General features: G+C 40.8%; 1 protein-coding gene across 8 annotated transcripts in view; it reads left to right on the forward strand.

The window, feature by feature from the left end:
- Nucleotides 1–22,191, forward strand: part of LOC103467942 (ankyrin repeat and SAM domain-containing protein 1A) — a 69,537-nt gene that overhangs the window by 39,408 nt on the left and 7,938 nt on the right. For 4 of the 8 annotated variants that reach the window (XM_017305846.1, XM_017305843.1, XM_017305845.1 and 1 more), the window contains 7 exons: nucleotides 473–966; nucleotides 9,275–9,334; nucleotides 11,479–11,548; nucleotides 14,277–14,392; nucleotides 20,257–20,355; nucleotides 20,970–21,116; nucleotides 21,523–21,630. In XM_017305846.1, the coding sequence (XP_017161335.1) occupies nucleotides 473–966; nucleotides 9,275–9,334; nucleotides 11,479–11,548; nucleotides 14,277–14,392; nucleotides 20,257–20,355; nucleotides 20,970–21,116; nucleotides 21,523–21,630 (1,094 nt within the window). The remainder of the gene's footprint in view (nucleotides 1–472; nucleotides 967–9,274; nucleotides 9,335–11,478; nucleotides 11,549–14,276; nucleotides 14,393–20,256; nucleotides 20,356–20,969; nucleotides 21,117–21,522; nucleotides 21,631–22,191) is intronic. The other 4 variants (XM_017305847.1, XM_017305850.1, XM_017305844.1 and 1 more) reach the window with 3 other exon arrangements.

The following is a 22,191-nucleotide window of genomic DNA, read 5'->3' on the forward strand; positions in this document are numbered from 1 at the left end:
GTTTTTTCTGCTAAGGACTGCCACTGTAAGTTTTTCTCTTCGTTTTATTGCGGCATTAAATGTGTGTAGGTTTGCACAAGGAGATGATTTAGTGGCTTGGAGGGATTCCTAGCTGGGGAAGCTGACCCAACATCCCGGTTGACGTGAAGCAGCTCACTGCGATGTCTTGCTTCAACTCTCTGTTACAAAACGCAGGCAGCCTGTGATTGCCGTCAGACGGCTGCAAGCTGGCTCTGGAATTCGCTCGTTTCGCCTGCCAACAAACGCCCTTTCCCTGCTCCGTCTCTTCTCTCTCCCTCTTCTTCCCTCCGTCGCTCGTGGTAGGAAACAATTGCAGATCTGTTTCAGGGTTTGTGTGGGTGGTTTCTTATTAGCCTTCCTCTCTGGTTCTGTTCTTCAGAGTAAAGTCCACTTTCTAGCTCTTTCAAGCTGCCTCTCTTCCTTTTTTTTTTTCTCTTCCCTCTGTGTTCAGATAACTCCCAGCCAAGCCAGGATCAGGCAGCAGGTGTCCCAGAGCAGTTCACTGGCCTCTTGCACGGATCCTCTCCCGTCGTCGACAGCCGTGAGGACGCCTTCAGGCTTCCAGGTGTTCTGCCACCAAACCAAGGCCAGCCGGAATCGAGGAAACCCGCCAAAGGGAAAGAGGAACCGCCGGCTGCTTCGCGTTCCCCTTGCCGACCCAGCATGGCTGCCATCCTGACGGACTGCGATCCGAAAGCGATTTACGCCACTGTGAACAAGGAGCCCAGGGACGGCGCGGCGGGAGCAGGATCTGGCATCAGGATGCGCCCTCCGGGCGACCTGAAGCTGGCCCGCAGCCTCTCCAAGTCCGACTCTGACTTGCTCGTGTCGCCTCCCGGTGAGGAGGAAGGGGGGCTGGGGAACCGGAGCGAGTCCGTTTCCAACTGTAGCACCGGCAAAAAGAGACTGGAGAAGTCTCCCTCCTTCACCTCAGAATGGGACGAGGTAAGCATCTGCTCTCAGAAAAGACTTTTTAGTGCATGTTATGGCTACGCAATGTTTGTTGAAGTATCTTCTTAATTTGGAACTTGATTTAAATGGATGATTATACTACTTGTGTCTGTATTTCCTTGTCTGTCTTTGCTTTGTAAAGTTATTCAGAGTTTAGTTTTTTTATTCTGTCGCACTGATGAATTCAAACATCAGCTGTAAACAGCAGATTGATTAGCCACCTGTCTTGCTGCGAGGGGAGCTCAAACATGTTGAGCTCAAACCTTCTGCAAACACAGCAGCTAATGCAAAATCTGTTTGCGCACGTAAATGATAAAACATTTAATATTTCCCCAAGCGAAACATTTTCTCGAGCTACAATTTGATTGTAGTTCCTCAGTCCTGACTCGTGTGGATTTTCCTAACTAAATATATTCCCCCTCTTCTATCCACTCTGCACGTTAATGCTTTTTGTCTGGATGTGGTTAAAGAGCTAAAGAGAGCTTCTGTGAAAGAAGATTAGAGAAGGCAAGGCAAGAAGATGGGGATAAAATGAACAAGAAGCTGAAAGGCAGAGACAAAAGACAGAGATTTGGAACATGAGACTAAGAATATCAAAGGCTCACATCGGCGCTTCAGTTCTTTCCGTGTAAAGAAAAAAAGATTCTGGTCCTTGTGGAGACATGGAAACCGTAAAGTGGACAGTTCACAAGAAAAACATTAACCATACAATACTACTGTATACTACTGTATGTGGAAAAATTTCCCTTCAAGAGTTTTATTTATGGTTTATTAGAGATTTACAGTTGATAGCTATACTATTATAGTTGGTTAAGTAATAAATTGGGATTTAAAATGTCAAGTTTCTGGTCGTTATCTTGAGATTTGACAATTTTTCTCTTTTGGCTTCTTTTAGTTATTGTGCTAGAACAATTTTACATAATCTGCGTAATCTGAGAGTTGTTTCCCAGTAATCACTCCTGAATTCTCCACATGACCAGCCTTTGGAGAACATGACTAGCAGAAATAGTCATGCATCTTGACTTAATATATGTTTTGTCACATTCCAGTGGTGATTTATGTGACTTCTTAACATATCTTTTCTGCAGCATTGCCCTATATTTACTCGCCTCCATTTTCCTATCACGTTTCTAAGTATTTAGATTGTGATGTTTTAAGTATGTTTGCAAATGAGCCGTGTTCTTCATTTTCAGGAGATTATGGAACAGTTTTGTGAGACTTTCAAAATTTGGGATGATGTTTTGTAACCTAACTGCGTCAAACGTTATCCCTGACCTGTTTGTTGTGTTCACTGGTCTCTGTGGTGCTGTTTGTTCAGAGATTATCAAACAAGCATCTGTGGCAAAGCTGCACAGTGTATCAAATCACAATCGTCATTGGCAACATCAATGTGCGCAGATTCACACACAAAAAGGGCTGTTTGCATGTAACATTTTGGTTACCTTTAATTGTTTTGGAGCAATCCTTTTCTTAAACTATTTTCCATAATCATTTACGTCATGGAATTATATTCAACAATAAAATAGCAATGTTTTCTAAATAAGTGACTTCTGAGGGCATTTGGTTTTGAGCTATGTTGTTTTTCTTTATTAAGAAAACAAGTTCAGTGTGTGCGCATTACTGTATGTGGAGCTAGATGAGGAACAGTAACACACACACACACACACCTACACACGGCTGAAAGAATACTTTATGTTGCAATGTTTTTGCTGCTGTGGACAAGTTTGTATCCAGGTTGCTGGACTACAGTGCAGACTGTAATCACCAATGGAGCTTTCTAATGATGGCATGTTGAGACAGTCCAGCTGTTGGCGTCACTGTTGCTGCAGCGTCATTTTTGTTTGCACCAACATAAACTGTTAATACCTCCCTCCCGACTGTAGACATTACTTATAAATGTCTTATTTACTCCTCACTTGGATGTGAGTGTGAGTTTATTATTTGTCAGTGATAAATTGCCAGAAGCTACCTTACTGTAGCTGCAGTTCCCTGCGGGCTGATGGATTTCAGAGCTGCACCGCCAGCCGCACTGCAGCAGGCTGTCGCCGAAGAGGAGAAGGTGGTCTTTGAGGGGCAGTTATGCACGACAGCAATTCGACCCTGTGTTTGCGCTGTCTGGAAATACTCATGTCAACACTTCCAACTTTAGTTACTCTGGGATGGACCCTGGCCAGTAGAACGCTTTTTACAGGAAACACTTCCCTGTTCTGGAGGTGAATTGTAAAATCTTGGCAGTGTGGCTCATTCCGACTTGTTGCTCTGTCAAGGTAACCTTGAGCATCTGATTTTATATTGGTATGGACTTCAAAGGGCATTTTCTCTTGATCTGAGTTTTGGCACTGTTAAAGATTTAAATTAGAAAAGACAAAAGTGACCTTTGTTTTTGTTTTTTTTTGTTCTTGTGTGACAGGCCTCTGTGGAATCATAAAGCACAGCTGTGTCTCTGGTCAACTCACCAGATTTTCTGAGTTTTACTAGATTAATTCAGTAGGAAGATTTTTTTATTTATTTCTTAGTCATGACAGAAGGATATATATGTCAAATATATCTCAAAAGTTGATAAGACTATAAAAATAAGTATGAATTGGAAAAAAAAAATCTGTTTTTATTTCATTGTGGCGCTTAATTCTACATGCAATCCACCTCGTTTCCAATTATAGTCCTGTAAAATCCTATGTGGCTGATCAAACACACACATATATATATTGCACAGACATCAATGTCTCGAAAATAAAGGAAAACAATTGAGATCCTAATCATCCAGACTGTTGGGAACATGTAAACCACATAACCAGTATAAACATTTTTTGTGTCTGTTTTAATTATATTTGCTTGCACCAGTTGTTCCAATTTTTTTTCTGAACTTATACCATCATTTTCATTTCACTTGGGAATCCCATTTAAATTGTCCCCTACCTAAATTTAAATCTGCTCAATACATCTTTGACTCACCCTTTGACGTTCTTCACATTTAGTAGCATAATATGGAGAATATGGAGAGAAAGAAATGATTAAATCTCATCCTAATAGGAACTTTAAATTCACAATTTTCTGTTTCCCTCAGGTATAAATATAGTTTGAAAAAGAGGCCTGTGTCTTTCTTTAAAAATTGGAATAACAGAAAAATCTATTAAATTTCGACACACATGTGGATACCTATAATTAAAAAATGGCTACAGGAATTGGCTACTTGCTTAAACTTGCTCATAACTAATGTCAGAGCAGAAATTAGAAAGTTTAAAACAACTACAACGGAGACTAAAACAACAGGACATGAACCCTACTTAAAGCTCACTGTTAGAAAATTGCAGGAATCTGTATAGAGTAAAGATTCAGTTATTTTAAGGTTGTTTTGCCTATAAATGTGGAGGCACACATTTATTCTGCAATTGTAAAAAGTAGCAGCAGTTTTGCATCTTTAGACCTAATTTTGCTTCATCATAGTCAGGATTTTTGTGAAAAATGTCATAGATTATATTTGCAAAATGTTTAAATCGCCACATTTTTCTCAAGAAGCATATTCAATCAGTAAATTTTAGTTTATTTAGTTCTTAGCTGGAAATGTGGTAAAATAAAATGGACACTTCCAAAAATGTAGCTAATTATTGCATTTCAGGTGAGTAACAAACTCAAATAAAATATTTTTTGCATTAGTTTTTTTGTATTATTATTTCATCCACCTTGAATGGCTTGCTTTCTGATGGTTCACTGTAAAGCACAACTATATAGTTTCACAAACACTTCTCCTACATTGCCAGAGGGGATGTACTCTTTTGGAGAGCGTGACATGATTAAGGCATCCGTGTCGTTACTCGGTTATTGGATGCCGCTGCTCCTCCCAGATACCCTCTGCAGCTAATAACATTCCTGAAGCCATCTTGTTGCCTTTATAGTGACGGTTGTGCAAACATGAAGCCAGCCCACCAAGCACAGGAACTAGCGGACTTGTAAAAGTTGCACAGAACAAAAGTCTTTGAACATTTCTGCCCTGATTATTTATTTATTATGAGTTTTTTGGGTTTTTTTCTATTCAAATAAATTGGCAGCACAACTGAATTGTTTTAGGATTATAGTAACAGTGAAGTAGAATGTAAATGTAAAATGTTAGTTTGTTCCTGCAGGGTGGAAAAAATATCATGCCCCCATTGATGTCATGCATGTCAAGGCTCCTTGCTTCGCTTCTCTGTTGCAACCTACAGATTGTGTTTGCGTGAAACAGCCTGTCAAGCCACACCAACAGCTTTACAACTGCACGCATATGGCAGCAAGAGTGACTTTGAAATGTACAAGCGCTAAGCTGCAACGTACAAAATTTAAGCCTGCTGCCTGTGAAAGGAGGCTTTGAAGAAGCAAGCCACAGCGCTCAACTCTGTCCTTTCTGCTGGAAAAAGATACCATGATGTTTTCTTCTCTCTCTCTCACTCTCTGTTTTTAATACAATTTTAAATGAGATGAGTGAATTATGGATTGGGTAAGACTTTGGTAAGAAGAAAGTTTCTTCTCACATGTACATTGATTCAGGTGCATTTGAGGTCTGTGTTCAAAATCCTCAAACATTTTCTGTTTTATTTTTTTCTTCTAATCAAAGAGTAAAAGCCCTCATGTGCTCAAGATGGAATCTTTTTAATATTTATCTTTAGTGCTGAGGAATTTGTGAGGGAAGTTGTAAAAGTTTGATTGGGTATAGCCGTGCCTGCACTCTCTTTAATGATGCTGGCCGAGTCGTCGAAAACTTGAGAAGTCCCTTCTCTATTTGCTGTGTTTGCCCTCTCTTCAGCCCTTATCACCGCATCTACCAGCGAGCGCCCGAGCTGCTGTGACAGCCGTCTCTGGTCACGACTGGCTGCTCCCCAACTCTCTTTAGAGCTATTTGACAGCATTTGGTCTGGGGGTCTCACAGGACGCTGCCGAACCCACCCCCTGGTGCATTTACATACCCCTTTAAAAAAACATCTTTCTCTCCTTTTAAAATGCTTTGCTAAATATTCCAGCTCTTTTCTTTTCTGTATCTGTCCACCCTCCCTCTTTTCCTTTTTTTTATGCCACACACACACACACACACACGCGCACACACACACACACACACACACACACACACACACACACACACACACACACACACATCTGTGGATGCTCTGCCTCTGGTTTCAAGACAAGGAGATTAGACTTGCATGAGGTCCTGGCCTATGCATTTCTCCATTTAAGAAGCTCAGAGTGTGACTGTGCCGTGTGTGTTTTGCACGGTGGGTGCGTAAAGCGCATGCTAATGCAGGTTGGAGAGATGACAATCCAAAGGGGGCACATTGTGTGGGCCGGCGCTTGGAGAAAAGAAGACGTAGAGCTGCAGAAAGACACGGAGGGAGAGGGTCACTATCTGCTACCACACTGCACTTTTTAACTTCACTTTTGATTTGCACGTATCAGACCCACTAGCCACTATGAAGCCAGCTTTTGTGAGTATTGATTCCCTTACAGACAGCAGCTCTTTCAACATGTTTGCATTACATCTACGGATTAAAGTTTGATTCTTCATTAGTTAAGCCGTGTAATGGGGCAAATCAGTGGTTTGCTTACGAATAATTTTTTTTTGATAAAAATTTGCCGATTGCGTTTAATGATGCTCCGACTAGGGTTTTTTTAGGCCAGTACCAACTTACGATTTTCTGATGTCGTGACCTGATTCAGACTATGACATATAAAAGTGAGAAAAAAATGTCCATCAACTTCTTTGTCAACGAATTTCTTGAGAGAAGAATGTCAGATTTTCCAATGTCAATCTGACTGATTCTTTTGTAATCGATTCACTTTTACGTGAACATGTATTTTCTGTTGCTCTCCAACTTGTCGGGATTGTCCCCACACAGTGCCGAGAACGAGACATATGGAGACCATTTACTGCCCACACTTTATTCAAAGGAGAGAAAAAGTTGTTGGATGAAAGATAAAAAAAGTTTTTCTGGTCGTTGCGCTGCTTTTTTCTAAAAATGTAACCGTGACATTGGGCTATTTCAGGAGGAGGTTGGTGCAACTGCTGACTGTGCTTTGTCCTGCTGTGGCATTGAAGTGTTGGCACCTTCCATTGAAAGTGGGGTGTTGGTGTTCCCTGTGATGCTTCTATAGTTTGCAGCCAACTCTCGCTTTGTTGCCAGTTTGTCAATTTTAGTCCCCCTAGTCTGGGTGAACTGTCGTTGCCTCTCTCTGTGCCAGGTGTCCTTTATTGTCTCCCATAATCACCCCATCTAACTTTATTCGCTTGTTTTTTTTTTAAAGGCTGCGGATGAAAAGATTTTTTGAAGTCTCAGTTCAGTGAATTTATTGTGCTCAGTCATCCCCAAGAAGCAGGCCCACTGTGAGCAGAATGATAAATAGGTTGACTCACACCAGGACCGTCTCTCATCATCGCCGGCTCTTCAGCTGTTGACCTCCACCTTGCCGGTGACTTCTGGCCTTTCTCTTTGTGTTTCTCTGTTCATTGGGAGTTTCTGCAACAATGAGCCCCTCCCTTCCTTCTCTGCGTATTGATTTGGGCCTCATGTGTAAAAAAAAAAAAAGCACACTCTCCTCTGTTATTTCTCATGCCTCTCAGCTCTTTTTAGTCCTGAACCATTTTTTTCCCTCTTGCTGTAGATATAATTTACCTTGAAGACATTACTGCCTCATATCCCCTGATAAGGGTATATTTGCCCAGTTCCAACACTATATCCCACCTGTCTTTCACGCTAGCTGACTCTGATTCTCACCGGACCTGCTGCTACTCCCTTCCCCATTATAAAATGCAAGTAGAAGTGATTCAGCGAGACAGAAACACTTGTGTGTGTTTTGTTTCTGCATCTATATGCAGATTTGCGCCACTGTTTGTGTTTTAAGACTCATCCTGAGACTGTTGAACGTGCAGCAGAATTACATCTACTTCAGTGATATGATTTTCTCACGGGTGAAATTAAAAAAACACATTATTATTCAGTGTTATGCAGTGTCCCTTTCTGATTGTTGCTGCAGAGTGATGCCTCCAACAGGATTCTTGGCCTCCCTCATGTGCAAACCTCAGCCACTTTACGAGACCAGAGCCCTGGCTTGTCGCTGGTAAAGCAGGAGCTACAACTGCTCTGCAGCGGCGAGGTTCTGCAGACCGGGAGCGCTAATTAATGCCACTTTTTATCTTTAGTTTTTCAAATCACTTGAGGTCTTGTTATTTAAAACTGTCAGTCTCGAAATCTTACTTTTCTCTAGCTGGAGAGAGGTATTTTTATATTTTAAAGAGCCAGTGTCATCATTTTGCAGCTTTTCTTTTTCAGTTGCGCTATTTATTATTTTGCAGATGGCTTTCAGATGTTTGGTACTAACAGAGAGGTCATAAAAATACACATTTTTCTTACCTGACAAACTTTATGTTTTTATAAATTGCCTTGCTCAAGCTAGCTGTGGTATGAATTATAGTCCTCTTGCCTCAGGTTTAGATTGTTGCTTCTCTTTTTTCTGGATTTTTAGGAGGGAATTGCATCCTCAAGTTTGGCTTTTAGCTGTTTAATTCACATATATGAAGACTAGACTGTTCAAAATGTGGTTAAATCTTTTCATGATTTATAAACACTGCGCCAGTTCCATTAGTAACCTCCTTCTAATGAGAGTACTTCATGGTCCAAAAAGCTCTAAGACTTGATGTAAAATGAAACTCTATGAGATAACACAAGAAGGTTGAGTACAGTCTTACATATTTTAGCTAGTATTTCAATTTTTTTTGGTTCTTCGTTCTTTGCCAGTCTCTTTTCAAGCATGTTCTGGTTCGGTGCGTTACTTTTATTGTTTGTTCTTGCTTCAACATTGCAGCCCACAGTATTCTCTAACACAATGGTTCCCAAACCTCTTAGTTTACAACCCACAAAACACAAAATAGCAGAGGATGATTATTGCCATGTCCCCACTATCAGTTAAGTATTTAAGCATTTCTGCATTTAAGCAGCTGTGTAGTAACACAAACAACCAATAAAATGCATATTTAGTTTTAAGTTATTCTTTTAGTTTTGGTAATATTTACATGCTCTGACATTGTAATTTGTGGTTATTTTAATTTCTGAAGAATATTTCAGGGATTTCCATGTTCACAGCTTTACAGATAATGTTCTTCTCAGATTTGTCCTCTTGGTTGTGTGGGTTTATCCCGTTCAATCTCATTGAAATACCTTTAAGTGTGTTATTGTAACTTTACATAATGTTCATTAATAGGGCTGCGGTGAATATTTTTGCAAGGCATGTGCATGAAAGTCGAACAAAAAAACAAAAAAACTGAATTCTCTGTTGGCAGACTCAGATGTCTTCTTCTTCTTCTTCCCCAAAACAAGGAGGATCTGACTCCACTGAGAGCGTAAGATGCCCGTTTTCATGTGAATACCTGCTGGTCTGTTGGGGGTTTGGCTCTCTGCGCTTTCTTTATCGAGGTAGAGGGGATCCTTTCAGGTTTCATGTCTTCTTTTAAAGTGGAAAAAAAAAGTCTTGGTTGCTGTCCATTTATTTCTCTCTTCAAGCCCAGATGCTTTGACCTAGCCTGACGGCGGCATGCTTGTAGCTTGTATAGATGTGCGAATTTTAAAGTTAAGCTTCTTCCCCCGATGCAGTAAGAGATGTTTTATTTGTGCACCATTCGATCATTAAACTTCCACACAATGAGTGATGACTTGCAACTGTACGCTTGTGGCAACTCGTTGCATATTTAATTACGCTAACCGGAGGCTGTCTGGGAGCTTTTTAAGCAGATCTCAGTTCTTGAGCTCTAAGAGCATCACAGATTCTGGTTGAAATATCCTCAGCGAGACACGGATGAAAAAAGCTGCCGTGCGACTTTACTCCGCAGGATCCGGATTGACAGTATCTGACAGCGGTGACAGCAGCCCTGTCTGTATCTTCTCTTTTATTTGACTCAATCCTGATGTCCATGCATAATCAGCTCTGGGCTGGTTAGAATGGATCCCATGTTTCTGTGCTGTGACAGGGGTGATAATTAAGCCGCTTGGTCAACCGTTGCCCGGCGAAGCTAGTTTCCTCTCTAAATTGTATGCATGCATTAAAAAATCTATGCTAATGTTTGGAGATGGAACATTAGTGATGTTTATATGCATTATGTGGTGATGCATGTAATTATTACTAGAAACATGGGTGTCTGGGTTCTCTCAGGTGTGAACAACGCTTTCTGCTCCGTTAACCCGGTGTGCACTTTCTCTATAGAGCCTTGCATTTAAGTAATTCTACGTGTTAAAGCTGGTTTTGGCTGCAGAAACCTGCCTGCCACCAATTTCACAGAAGATTTAAACAAATGGATCAGCCGAAACACTTTGACGGATGAGGACGAGCGGTCGGCCATTTTATGCGTCCTTAAGCTGCCCTTCACAGTGTTTATTTGCATGATCTCAGATGTTTATGTGGGGTTTTCTATGTGCTCACTGTTTCCTCCCAGTACAGACCTTGCATGTTGGGCCATTTTGGAGCGAGTGTTTGTGGGTTTCTGTCTCTTTGTATTAAATGTGTGATGGAGTGGCGACCTCCCAAGAGTGGATCCTTCTGCTGGTCCAATTTCAGCTGCAATAGGCTGCGGCTCCCTCGTGATTTTCTGGGGGATGAGGCTGTTGTATCTGCATGGTCAGATGGATGGAACCACAACTGTCACACCCTCCTCACTGGGAAAACAATCGTATTATATTTTGTAGCAGGAATTTTTATATTTTTTTTCTTTTCTTTCTTCAATTTTGGGTCACTCCAAGCAAACTTACACACCTAACTTACTTTGGTTTCTTCTTTCTGAGTAAAAAAAAGACATAAAACCTTGAAGCTATCTGAAAAGATAAATAAATAAGTACTAAAGTTCCTCTTCTTTGTTTAGACATCAAATATCTGAAGTGAACTTTTTTTGTGCAAATGCACATTTTGCTTAAAAAAGGAGAGGTTGCACGTAACAGCACCTTCAAGCAATTATTCCAGTCACTCTGAAAGTTTTACTAGATCTCCATTTTGTCAATGTTTGCCAAAAGTTAATTTACCAGTGTGAATAAATGAAATGCTTTTTTCTTTCTATTCTGATTTAATATCTTGCTGTTGTGCAGATTTAGATCACACTGGGTTGCTCCTCTCAGCTGAGACTGAGTGAACTTCTCTCCAGAACATTTCTTGCTACAACTGTTTCCATGCACGCTGTCAACACTTTCCCCAAATTATGGAAATAAAATTCCAACAAATGCTGTTGTTAAAAACAAATAGTTGGTAAGGATCCCAACAAATCTTAAATCATACATACAGTGACATTGTAGACTAACTATAAACTTTTGAAGGATCCTTAAACTAATTGGAAATAAAGCCCAACGGAGGTTTTGACCTAAAATGGTTTGTGTCTGCTGGGATGGAGTGACCCTGCTGTTTACAGCAAGAAGATGTTTTCTGATCTATTAAAGTCGAAAGTGGATGTCGAAATGATTGACTCTTAAATATTCCTAACTGTTGCCTGTGTGCTTCTGTCTCTAGATTGAGAAGATCATGACTCTTATTGGAGCGGGCATCGATTTCTCCAGAGATCAGCATTATGATACTCCAGGTAGAGTATGGCTACAGTTGTTTTCATGCGCTCACTGTCATTTCTCCTGTAATGTTAAGAACGGTGCTTCTTTTATTGAATTAAAACAAAAATCCCTGCTGGGTGCTGATTATCAAATACATTAAAGTGCCACATCAACAAGGGGTAAGGTGTGATACTCAGCCTTGATTATAAATTAGAATATTATCGAATAGTCCATTTATTTTAGGAATATTATCACATTATATCGATTCATTACACACAGATGGATGTTTTAAAAGCCTTTATCTTCGCTAATCATCATAATTTTCTGTTTACACTTAGTGTAAGTATGACATATAACTAAGAACACTCCATTAGTAGCCAACAATCTTCATGAGAATGCATATTTTAATTGAATTTACTGAATATGACTCCAAAGCTTGCGGGAACCCGGCTCTTGACGACTAGAGTTAAGAGAACCTTTCAAATGTTCAACTTTCAAAGAACCAAGACAGTGTTGTAAAGAAGACGAAGCCAGAACATTTCCACAATAAACGGCTGAAGTAAGGCAACAAACAAACACATGAAGTTATTGGTGCTGAAGATGGTTAAAAATCCAGGCTTCTAATTGGACTTTTCCCATGACTGTACTCCATAAGTTGCTTGATGTTGTTTTGAACTATATTCCTCATCTTAAGGCCATTTCTAAAGTTAAAGTTACTTTGATCCCTAATTGGAAGATCAGGGACCTAATTACATTTGGTGCTGGGTTTTAAGTACCCCGCCTCTGCTCCTCTGTTACTGTTCTGGCTTTTCTGAAGCCTGTCATCAGGGGTGATGAATGGCCCATGGGAGCTGTAGCGGTAACCCGAGCAATCGACTCCTTCCCTTTAGCATTCCCCTCTCACATCGCTCAACATTCACCTTGACTCTGCGTTAACTACTTTTCGATATATTTCATCGGTGCAGCACCTCCTCTGTGCCTCGGTGCAGTCTTCTTATTCTAACCCTCTGCTTGTTTTTCGCGCTGGAGAGGGCTCTTAAAATATTAACCACTACGTATGTCAGTGGAGTGAGTGCATTTGACTCTGTAGTTCTGAGGGAAAGCTGACACTTCAGTGGTAATGTGGTTAGTGCTCCATCACAGACTGCAGCCATGTGATGATCTGATGTGGAGTCTGGACCCAGAGTTGTGTGCATATGAGCCTCAGTTGGTGCTGCTGCTGCTGCTGCTGTCAGGAAAACCACCGGGGAGACTCGCTGGAGAAAAGTCTCCCTGGCTAATTGACACACGGGAAACTGCGTCACTTCCCCCCACCCTGCTGATTACTCCTCTGTTTGACAACGGTGCTCGGATTCGATTGGCTCCGTGCCGGCAGCCTCTCGTATTTTCAGCTTTTTACTGATTGACTCACGAGTGAAAGATATAGCAGAAGAGGAAGACCTAACGAGTGCAAGAAAGGAAAAGACTGAGATAAAGATGCTCCAGGAACATTAATCCAAATGCAGTTAAGAGGGGTTCTGAAACAGTATCGTTAAATGACAAAAATAATCCACCTGCAGTATTTCAAAGAAAGAGAGAGAGAGAGGGGAGGGTGAGAGTGCATGGAAGAAGGGAGAGGGAGAGAAAAAGGGAGGAGAGGGGGAATCACGGGCAGGACAACGGACAGACTACACTTCGGCATGAAGGATTGAACAGTGTGCTCTGCATTACAGAGGAGTTAAAAGGACGACTGTTTCCCTCTCGGACTTTTGTCTTTAGCCCTGTTGTCCGTAAAAGAGTTGTTTTATTGCGAGCAACCTGTTTTCTGTTCTTCGACAAACTTCTGGAGGAACCAAACGAGGATCAAGTGTTTTGATGTGGGAATCCCATCTGGCGGCGCGTTGGATCTGCTGCAGATCTGAGGAGTGGAAAATAGACTTTTGACTGTGCATCATATGCGGAAATGTTGTTATAGCCTATGTTGCTTATTAGTCATTTTGTGCGTTTTTTTTGTCCTGTGAAAGGTGAGACTTAAGTCTTGTGTGCATTTTAAGTGTTGGGAAACCAGATGTCCTGTGATTGGCAAATTTATTGTGATGAAGTAGAGCACATTATTATATTGGGAGGATAAGAGACAGTCCTCTGCCTTTGCACTGGGTGGCTGCTCCCAGTTCAGGCTGCTGACAGCTGTCACTGTGGCGCTGCTTTGTGATCAATCTCAGCTCATTGCAGGCATGTCTCAGGTTTCTCTTGTTACTACTTCTTCTATTCTCTTTTATTTTTATGCATCCGCCCACGGAAACTCATGGATTATCTCGTTGGTAGGCTGAAGATGTGAATAAAGAATGGACCTGTAATTCAACCACCTAATAAGCAACTTTCCACTTTCCTGAAACAAAAGACCTTCACTGGATTTGTGTTCACTCAACTTATGAACTCAAAGCAAGTCTGGAGCTTCAGGATCTCGCTTTAGAAATATTTTAAGCTGTTCCCAACAAAACCACAGCTGGTTTAAATAAAAATAGACTCCGTACTATTTTTATTTTCCCCTTCACCCCTTGCAGGGGGCATTTTAATCCATCATGGCTAACTGTGGCTCGGCCCCCGCTGCCCGGCGGGGGATGACACCCTCTCCTCGTAGGACGCTGTCTCCGCCGGCCTCTTGCTGCTTGTGCGCTCGGCTCTGCTGGCCGAGAATTATGTGGCAATGCCACGTCTCTTCCTCAGAGTGCCGCTGCTACCGGCTGAAAGGTTTCTCTCTGCTGAAGCGCTTTCCACTGTCAGCAGGTGCTGCAGGCCGGCTGCTGGACCAGCCCGTGGGGGACTGGCTGGAGCACGTGGGGCTGCCGCAGTACGAGAGCAAACTGCTGCTGAATGGCTTTGATGACCTCCACTACATGGTGAGTCTTTATTTTCTAAGTGACACTGGTACATTTTGTGTTTTATTTTTAACATTTCTACGACCTTTGAGTTTTCCTCTTATTCAAGTTAAACTTCAAATTGTGCATTAATATTAATGAAGCTTGCTTTAGATGGAGGAAGGTCCAAGTAACTTGATCAGAAATGTGATTACCTCATTTTTTTGTGTGTGTTGTTGGAGCAACAGCAGGTTATTTGTTTTCAATGATGGATTTTGTCCATAATTCAGTTTTGCAATTACATCATCTATTGTGAAATTTATCTTATGGCTGCAGTTTGACTTAAATGTCAGAGTATCTCTGTTTTTGTGCTCTAAGCTGATTATCCACAAGTTTCCCAAATGAGCAGTGCTTACAAAAAATGTAATATACCTTGAACCAGTGGTACATACTCATAACTAAAAGGTTACCCTAAAACACTAATGACAAACATCAGTTGCACTAACCCTAAAGTGCTAAATTGGTGTAACTATTGGAAGTATACATTAAAGTGTTAACTTTATCCATGCAGATGCTAACCATGTGTTAACCATGTGTCAATAATATAACGTGCTGCAACATGTCGCCCTCAACAAGGCGCATCCATCTGAACGGTGATTCATTGGAGCAACATTTCACTCGTGGTTTCAGGTTTGTAGTTGAGGACTGTAACCTTTGTTTCACTGAAAGGTTAACAAAACAGCCACGTAAATTAACGCTACACAGTTAATATGGAAAAGTACATTTATCTAAGTGCGTTAAATGTTTTCAAACGTAGCAAAAATGCTAAAGCACTAGATGGAAAAACCAGCTCTGCTATTAGCAAATTATTGAAAGTGTTGCCACAACTGCCTTGAACTTTACACATTTCCACCAAGTTGTATTAATTTTACCAGGATTTTGTGCAACAGAGAAACACAATAGTGCATCATTGTGAAGCAGAACTAAAAATCTACATGTTTTTTCTTTACGTAAGAAGTTTAAAAGGTGCAGCTTACATTTGTCTTTCACCCATAAGAAAATATAACTTATTTAGTAAATTGTCAACCTGTGTGTGGCTTAGTATAAATACAGCTGTTCTCAAAAGGCCTCAGGTTTGTTAGACTTGAAGACCAATAAGCACATAAAACACTTCATGGTTCAAGTTGTCAAGTTTAAGAAGGGGTTATCGTAACACCACATGGGGCAATTTTCATCATCTGAGAACGGAGCATGGTGCAGCTGCAAAATGAGCTTCAGAGACCAATAAGACAGATTGAAAAATCTGTTAACAGAACAACTATTTGTCAAGTTTGGCATTTATGCAAGGTGGGCAAGAAGAAAGCCATTGTTGAAAGAAATGTGCATTTACCACAAGTTGTTTAGGGACATAAACTTTTGGAAGGAGGTTGTGAGCCAATTTCAGAGTAAGAAGTTAGAAACTCTGCTTCTGTCAGATTTTTTGCCTTTGTTTTGCCTTGACTCGGGTATAGCCAGCACTTTAAGTCAGCCTGTCCAGAGCTCATGAGGCTGATGTCATGTCCTCTCACTCAGAACTCGCTGTAAAAAAAAAAGAAAAAAAAAGCAGTTTGGAGAAACACCTGAGTGATCAACGGGTAGCTGTTGCTTTGCCGACACACTTCTCCAGCCTGTGGTGTGCAATGCCACTGTGAGTTAGCTCAGGTGCTGCTGGGAGTAACGAGGACAGACGGAGGAGGGGACGAGGGACCCAGCTGGTGACGAAGAGTTGGAGACAAAACAAACAAACTCTGAAATAGATGCAGTAAAAGCACATTCGCTTTAGCACCAGCAGGGATCTGTTTTCATCCTGCTCAGCGAGAAATCATCATAAACAGATGGCTTAATCGAGTTTGGCAAACATGTTCCATTAATCTTCAATTCAATAAGCACCGGATAGCTGGAAACACTATACGTCTGACAAATAAATATTTGCTAATTGTGAATTTTCTGCTGTTATTTATACACAGAAGTGTGCAGTGATCACTGATATATGCCTCAGCCACCTTCGTGTTTTACGTAACACAAGATTACAGCTTTAAGTATTTATTTTTTTTATCCTTTTTAATGTTGATATAAGTCTGTGTTGAAGCCTCTGAAGTTTCTCCCCGGGTTTTAATCGTACTGCTGGTTTAAGTAGCTCACACTCGTCTTCCTCAGCCTCGAATCCCCTCCTTTTCAGAGCAGAGAGCTAAAAAAAGACAATTCTGTTTTTGATCAGCTTTGGAGACCACCAGTTGTCCTAAAATCTGTCCCATATTTAAAGGAAAACTCCAACCTTTATATGCTGTTTAAATCAAGTTGAAAATAAATGTTTCTTGGTTAATTCATGTCTGCTGTACCTGGTGTCTAATTAAAAAGTCTTTACTCCCCCACTTGGTCCACTGTGATGTCAGTCCTATCCTCCAGGCTCAAGATTTGGATCAATAGGAGCACTGATTGTGTTATGTTCTGCTCCTGAAACCTATTAGATGCTTTTTATCGACTGCTGGAGAAATGTCCTGCCCAAAAATGGCTCCCCTAACAGCCAGGGTGCAAGTAATGCTCAGGAACAGAAATATCCTGTTCTTTCCGAATGATCTTTCCTTCTGGCTTCCATGCCAGAAGGAAAGACCTGGCATGGAAGATCTTTCCTGCTCAGAAAGATTCTGAGCAGGATCTTTCTGCTCAGAAACAGAAAGATCCTGTTCTTTCCGAATGATCTTTCCTTCTGGCTTCCATGCTTGCGTTCTTCACTCCCCTCCTTCCTCCCTTCATTCCAGCTTTCTGGTTGTTGTACAAAAATTTGTCGTAAACTCATAGTGAACTTTTGTATTATAATATGAATATAAATGAACATAACTAGCTATGAACTCTGTAAAGTTGAGTCTGTAAAACTGTGGAATATTTAGCAAAATATGTAGGAAATCTTAATTTCTGGTGGGTTATGGGCTTGAGCCAAGCTTCTTTTGTGTCCAGAGATTTTTTTTTGTGGTCAGATAGAAGAGAGGAAATTTTCTTTGGACATGAAATTTAGTAGCAAAGTCTTCATTAGTGGAAGCTTGTTTTTAATCTGACAGTTGCTCAGAGGCTACAACAAGCATCAAATCCCACGACATTGGTTAATTTTTTTCATGGTGCATTTCTCTAATCTCCAAATCAACAGTTTTTCTATCTTTGCCATCTTTCAGTATTTGTACACTGCCATGAAAAACATCCCAATCCTTCTCACATAATTTTATCAATGTCGAGAAACCCTGCAGAAAAATTAGAGTAATGGTTCCATATATTAACATTTAAATGAATGTGAGTTGATTGATTCTTCTGTTGTCTGTTTGTTATGATATTTTAATATATAGTTAAGCAAATCTGCAGTTCTTTTGGGGGGGAAAATTGACGTTTTGTACGACCAGTCACGTCTTCCTCAGCTTCTTTCTCCAGGTCTGAATAGTTTGATCGCAGCCAGTTTAGCATGACACACTGAGATTATCAGTATTACTGGCTGGATGTCCTTTAGATGGTCTGAATAATCTGTGCTCCTGATTGCCCAGTATGAATTCAGAGCACTTCTTGTCCAGTGGGAAGTCTGTGGCCTTTCTCTGGATAAGCAAAGGAGGGAAAGAGGAGCTTTTGAAAGAAAGTAGTGCAGTGATAGAAGAATGGTCAAGTTTCTGGTGATTTCTCCCTTTGTCATTTTGTTCTTTTGTGATTTTTTTTTGGGGGGCGGTGGGGGGCTTTTCAAACCAAACACCTTCATGCACATTTTGTACCAACCATACACAATATGAGCTGGTAAAGAGGCGACTATAGACCTAGAGCCACAATTAACTGTGCAGTTTGCACAAAAAAACCTAGTTTATACAAGTATGGAGTGAATATCTTAAAAAATATATATATTTTTGTTTGGTGATTCTACCCAGTTGGTACCACAAAGTTATCCCCACTGCATCCACACCCAGTTTAACACCCAGTTTATCAAATCTTTTTAGCTTATGGAAAAAAAGAAACATTTATATGTTAATATCACTCCAAAAATGATTTTTCTATGTTTCTCCATCGCTGGTAGCACTGCTAAATCTTTTTTCTGTCCAGCAGCACCTTGAAGAAAACTTTTATTTTAAATAGAAACAGGGGAACCATGCTTTATGGAAACTAGCACATCTGATGGGAAGACATTCATTCATGCGTTCAGGTGTTTCTTTAAGCCCCAGCGTCATAAACCGTATATTTTCTTTTTAAAATCCCACAACTCAAGAAAAATAGTTTGTGCAAGCTCTCTCCACAGTACCCACAATTAAAAAGATATATCCATCTGAATGCAGCACCTGCCCAGCAGAAGAAAAAAAATCTGAACGCTCCCCGGGAAATATGTGAAGTCGGTGTATATCTCTCTCTCCGTGAAGCTGTTTAGCAGTTCATCTTCTGAGGCTTTAATGCAGTCATCTATACTCTGTAAAAGTGCTATTATCCACTGAGCTTCCCACAATGCTCAGCAGGAAAGGCTGCTAGGCGATGATCGTTATGACGTCAGCGGAGTGTCGGGTATTAATAGAACAAAGATATCGCGTCCTGATGTGAGCTGGAGTGCTATAGCTATTTTAAAATAGTTCAGTTTTATTTATTTAGCACTCCTCTTTTTTTTCCCCATCTAAAAGCTCCATTAATCGTTATTGTATAAATTAAACAGGACATATTACTGCTTAAAGTTGTGATTCCACATGTATCCTGACACTAATGCTCTACAGCAGGGATGTCCAACTCCAGCCGTCGAGGGTCAGTCTTTTGCCACTTTTTTATGTGTCCCAAGCCCAGCACACCTGAATCAAGGACTGAAATGACCTACTTATGTCAATCAGGTGTACTGACAGAGACGCAGCTTGCTGCAGGGACATCGGCCCTTGAGGACTGGAGTTTGACACCCGTGTCTCCGGTTTTTACACTGACGGATTGGACAGTCAAACGCCTTGTTTACATCTGCAGCCTCTGCATGGAAAACAGGTCCTCGGGTTCGACCTCTCCTCCGTCCCGTTAGTGCTGAGCAAGTCTGAGCACGAAAGGATTAACCTGAGGCACATACTGAAGAGTCAGCCTCATGGATACTGAGGCGTCGCAATTTGTCCCTGATACAGCAGCCGCGGCAAACGTTTTGATACTTTTAACAGATGAGATTTAGTTGCTGACCTTGTCGATGTGCAGCCTGCAAGGTGTACTTGCAGTTCTTGCTGACTACTTACTGGCCGGTTTGAGCGAGATTACTCCATAAAGACGTTTTTGTTGGACTGCGGGTCCGTGAAATTAGCAAACAGGGCAGTAAAACAAACGACATCCACTCCCTCTTGGCGTGCGTTTTGATCTCAGTGTTAGCTCTGGCTACCAGGCGTCGGTAGCCGGCTGTTTTGCTCCTCCATCTCATATTGCTGACCTCTCTGCATCACAGACATTGATTTATGGATCTTTTCTGCTTTATCTACCACACTGTCTCCAAGGTGATATTTCATGTAACTAAGACCAGCTTGACCATAACTCATTACGTCCTAATCATTCCAGTCCTTAAGTATTGTTAGGTCTCATTTAAGTGCTCCCCTTTCAACAGTCTAAGGAGAATATCACTCAGTCATGGCTGACCTTTTCTTGCAATGCTGCGTATCTGGAATCGATACTAACTCACCAGCAAAGTCTTTTCTCAGGGAATATTAGTCTTGGCTATATTTAACCTTCGATAAAAGCAGCCTGTTTGGGATTAAAAAAAAGATGATTAGGTTATAGATTTCTAAACTGGATTATTCTTTGAGAGGTCGCATGCTTTTCCTCAAAGTCCTCCTAAGAGTTTCTTTAATAGTCACTATTCCCGTTATTGGCAGTAACGGCTGTGCTTGTGTTCTGTTCTGCAGGGGAACAACGTGATGGAGGACCAAGACTTGAGGGAGATTGGGATCACAGATCCGAGCCACAGGAAGAAGATCCTGCATGCAGCACGCTCCTTACCAAAGGTGACGGAATCCTCACCCCGACTTCATTAGTTATTTTAGCATAATGAGACTCCATGCTAATGGAAGATGCACATTTTTCCTTGACACTAAAGCATCTTGCAGATTTGAGAAATAATCATTATAGCTATGCACTTTAATTAGACTCACGTGTGAATTTTTTTGTAATATTTATATATATTTTCTGTAACTCCTATACATTGGCAATAGCACTGTCTCAATCAAGCAAAATACAAATACAGATACCTTTTTTTTATTTGAATTTAAAATTTCTGCATAAAACATTGATGTCTTTTTACATCAGTTTTTTATCTCAAATGTTTTCCATTTAATTTTTTACTGAGTTTATTATGCAGACCACCTGCTGGCATGAATTTAGATGCCAATACTTTTTTTTTTTTTTTTTAAGAGAATGTTTAGCTTTGAATTGTTAGTTTCCAGTTGCCATTGCACCACTGTTGACTCTGAATGAACTAATTTTCACACTGCTGCAGCATTTTATTAATTTTTCCCAAAATGTTTGTTATTCTAATAGTTGACAGTAATTGGTGGCAATTACTAATTACTTCTTCAGTTCACTGGCATCATCATCGTTCTCCTGAATTCTCCTTCCGCAGGTGAAAGCCCTGGGATGTGACGGCAGCAGCTCCCTCTCCGCCTGGCTGGAGAATCTGGGTCTGCACGAGTACCTGCCCAACTTCCTTGCCAGCGGCTACCGCAGCCTGGACTGCGTGAAAAACCTTTGGGAGCTGGAGATCGTCAATGTGAGTCACATTGGCGCAGGTAGACCGTGCGGAGTATCAGACGGTGAAATTAGTTTCCAAGAGTGTCGCACAGAAGTCAGGTTGTCAGTTTAAACTCCGAAGGTGAACACTCGGATGTAGAGAGGATGTTTTTAGCGCGTCACTTCTAGGAGGTGATGAGATTTCCTTTTGGAGGAGGAAATCTCCAAAAGAGGAGATTGTGGAGGACCTACAACAGAGGTTGTAGGTCCAACTTCTGAGAGAAGTAGTCATGTCTTTGGTTTGAAGTACCGTCCGTGGATTATTCCTATAGACTTCCAACAAACTGTTTCACAGTATGACTCCACTGATGACCTTTTAAACGAGTGATTTTTTTCTAAAGTTTGTGTCTTCAGTAGATGATGTCCCACTTTTTTTTTCTCCGCAGGTGCTTAAGATTACTTTGCTTGGTCACAGGAAACGCATCATAGCCTCCTTAGCCGAAAGGCCTTATGAGGAGCCTCCTGTGAAACCTCCGCGGTTGTCTCAGATCAGGGTGAGAACATGCAAAGTTGCACATTATGTGGTCTGATGTAAATGTTTTAATGTACAGAAATGGAAAATATGTTGACAACTCCAATGCAATACAAAATTTATCATAAATCACTATATTCTACCAGCATAATCATGCAACTTAATCATTGTTTGTTTTTTTTTTCCAAATAATACTTTTAATTACAGCATCTATGTACTTTTAATGTATAACATGAACATGTTGAGATATTGGGAGATTTTAAATTAAAGTCTTGTAAAATGTACCAGAAAAAAGAAAAGTAAATCATTTGGCACTGGTTCTTTCAGCTTGATAATGATCCAAAACACATGGCAGAAATGGTTCACAAGAGCAAAAATCAAACTTCTTCCTCAGGTTCGCAACCTAAAAACTGTAGGGAGACCAAAGAAATGAGACAATAAGACAGAACCCTGGATTTCTTTAGGGGTGCTAATATTTTGCAGTCTTTGCAAACTGGATTTTTTCCCCCCCACTGACTTCATGCACCCAAATTAAAGTTTAGGTCTTTCAAAGTGATGTTATGCTACTAAGATATAATATATA

This window comes from Poecilia reticulata, linkage group LG7 (genome assembly GCF_000633615.1).
Source record: "Poecilia reticulata strain Guanapo linkage group LG7, Guppy_female_1.0+MT, whole genome shotgun sequence".
NCBI lineage: Eukaryota > Metazoa > Chordata > Actinopteri > Cyprinodontiformes > Poeciliidae > Poecilia > Poecilia reticulata.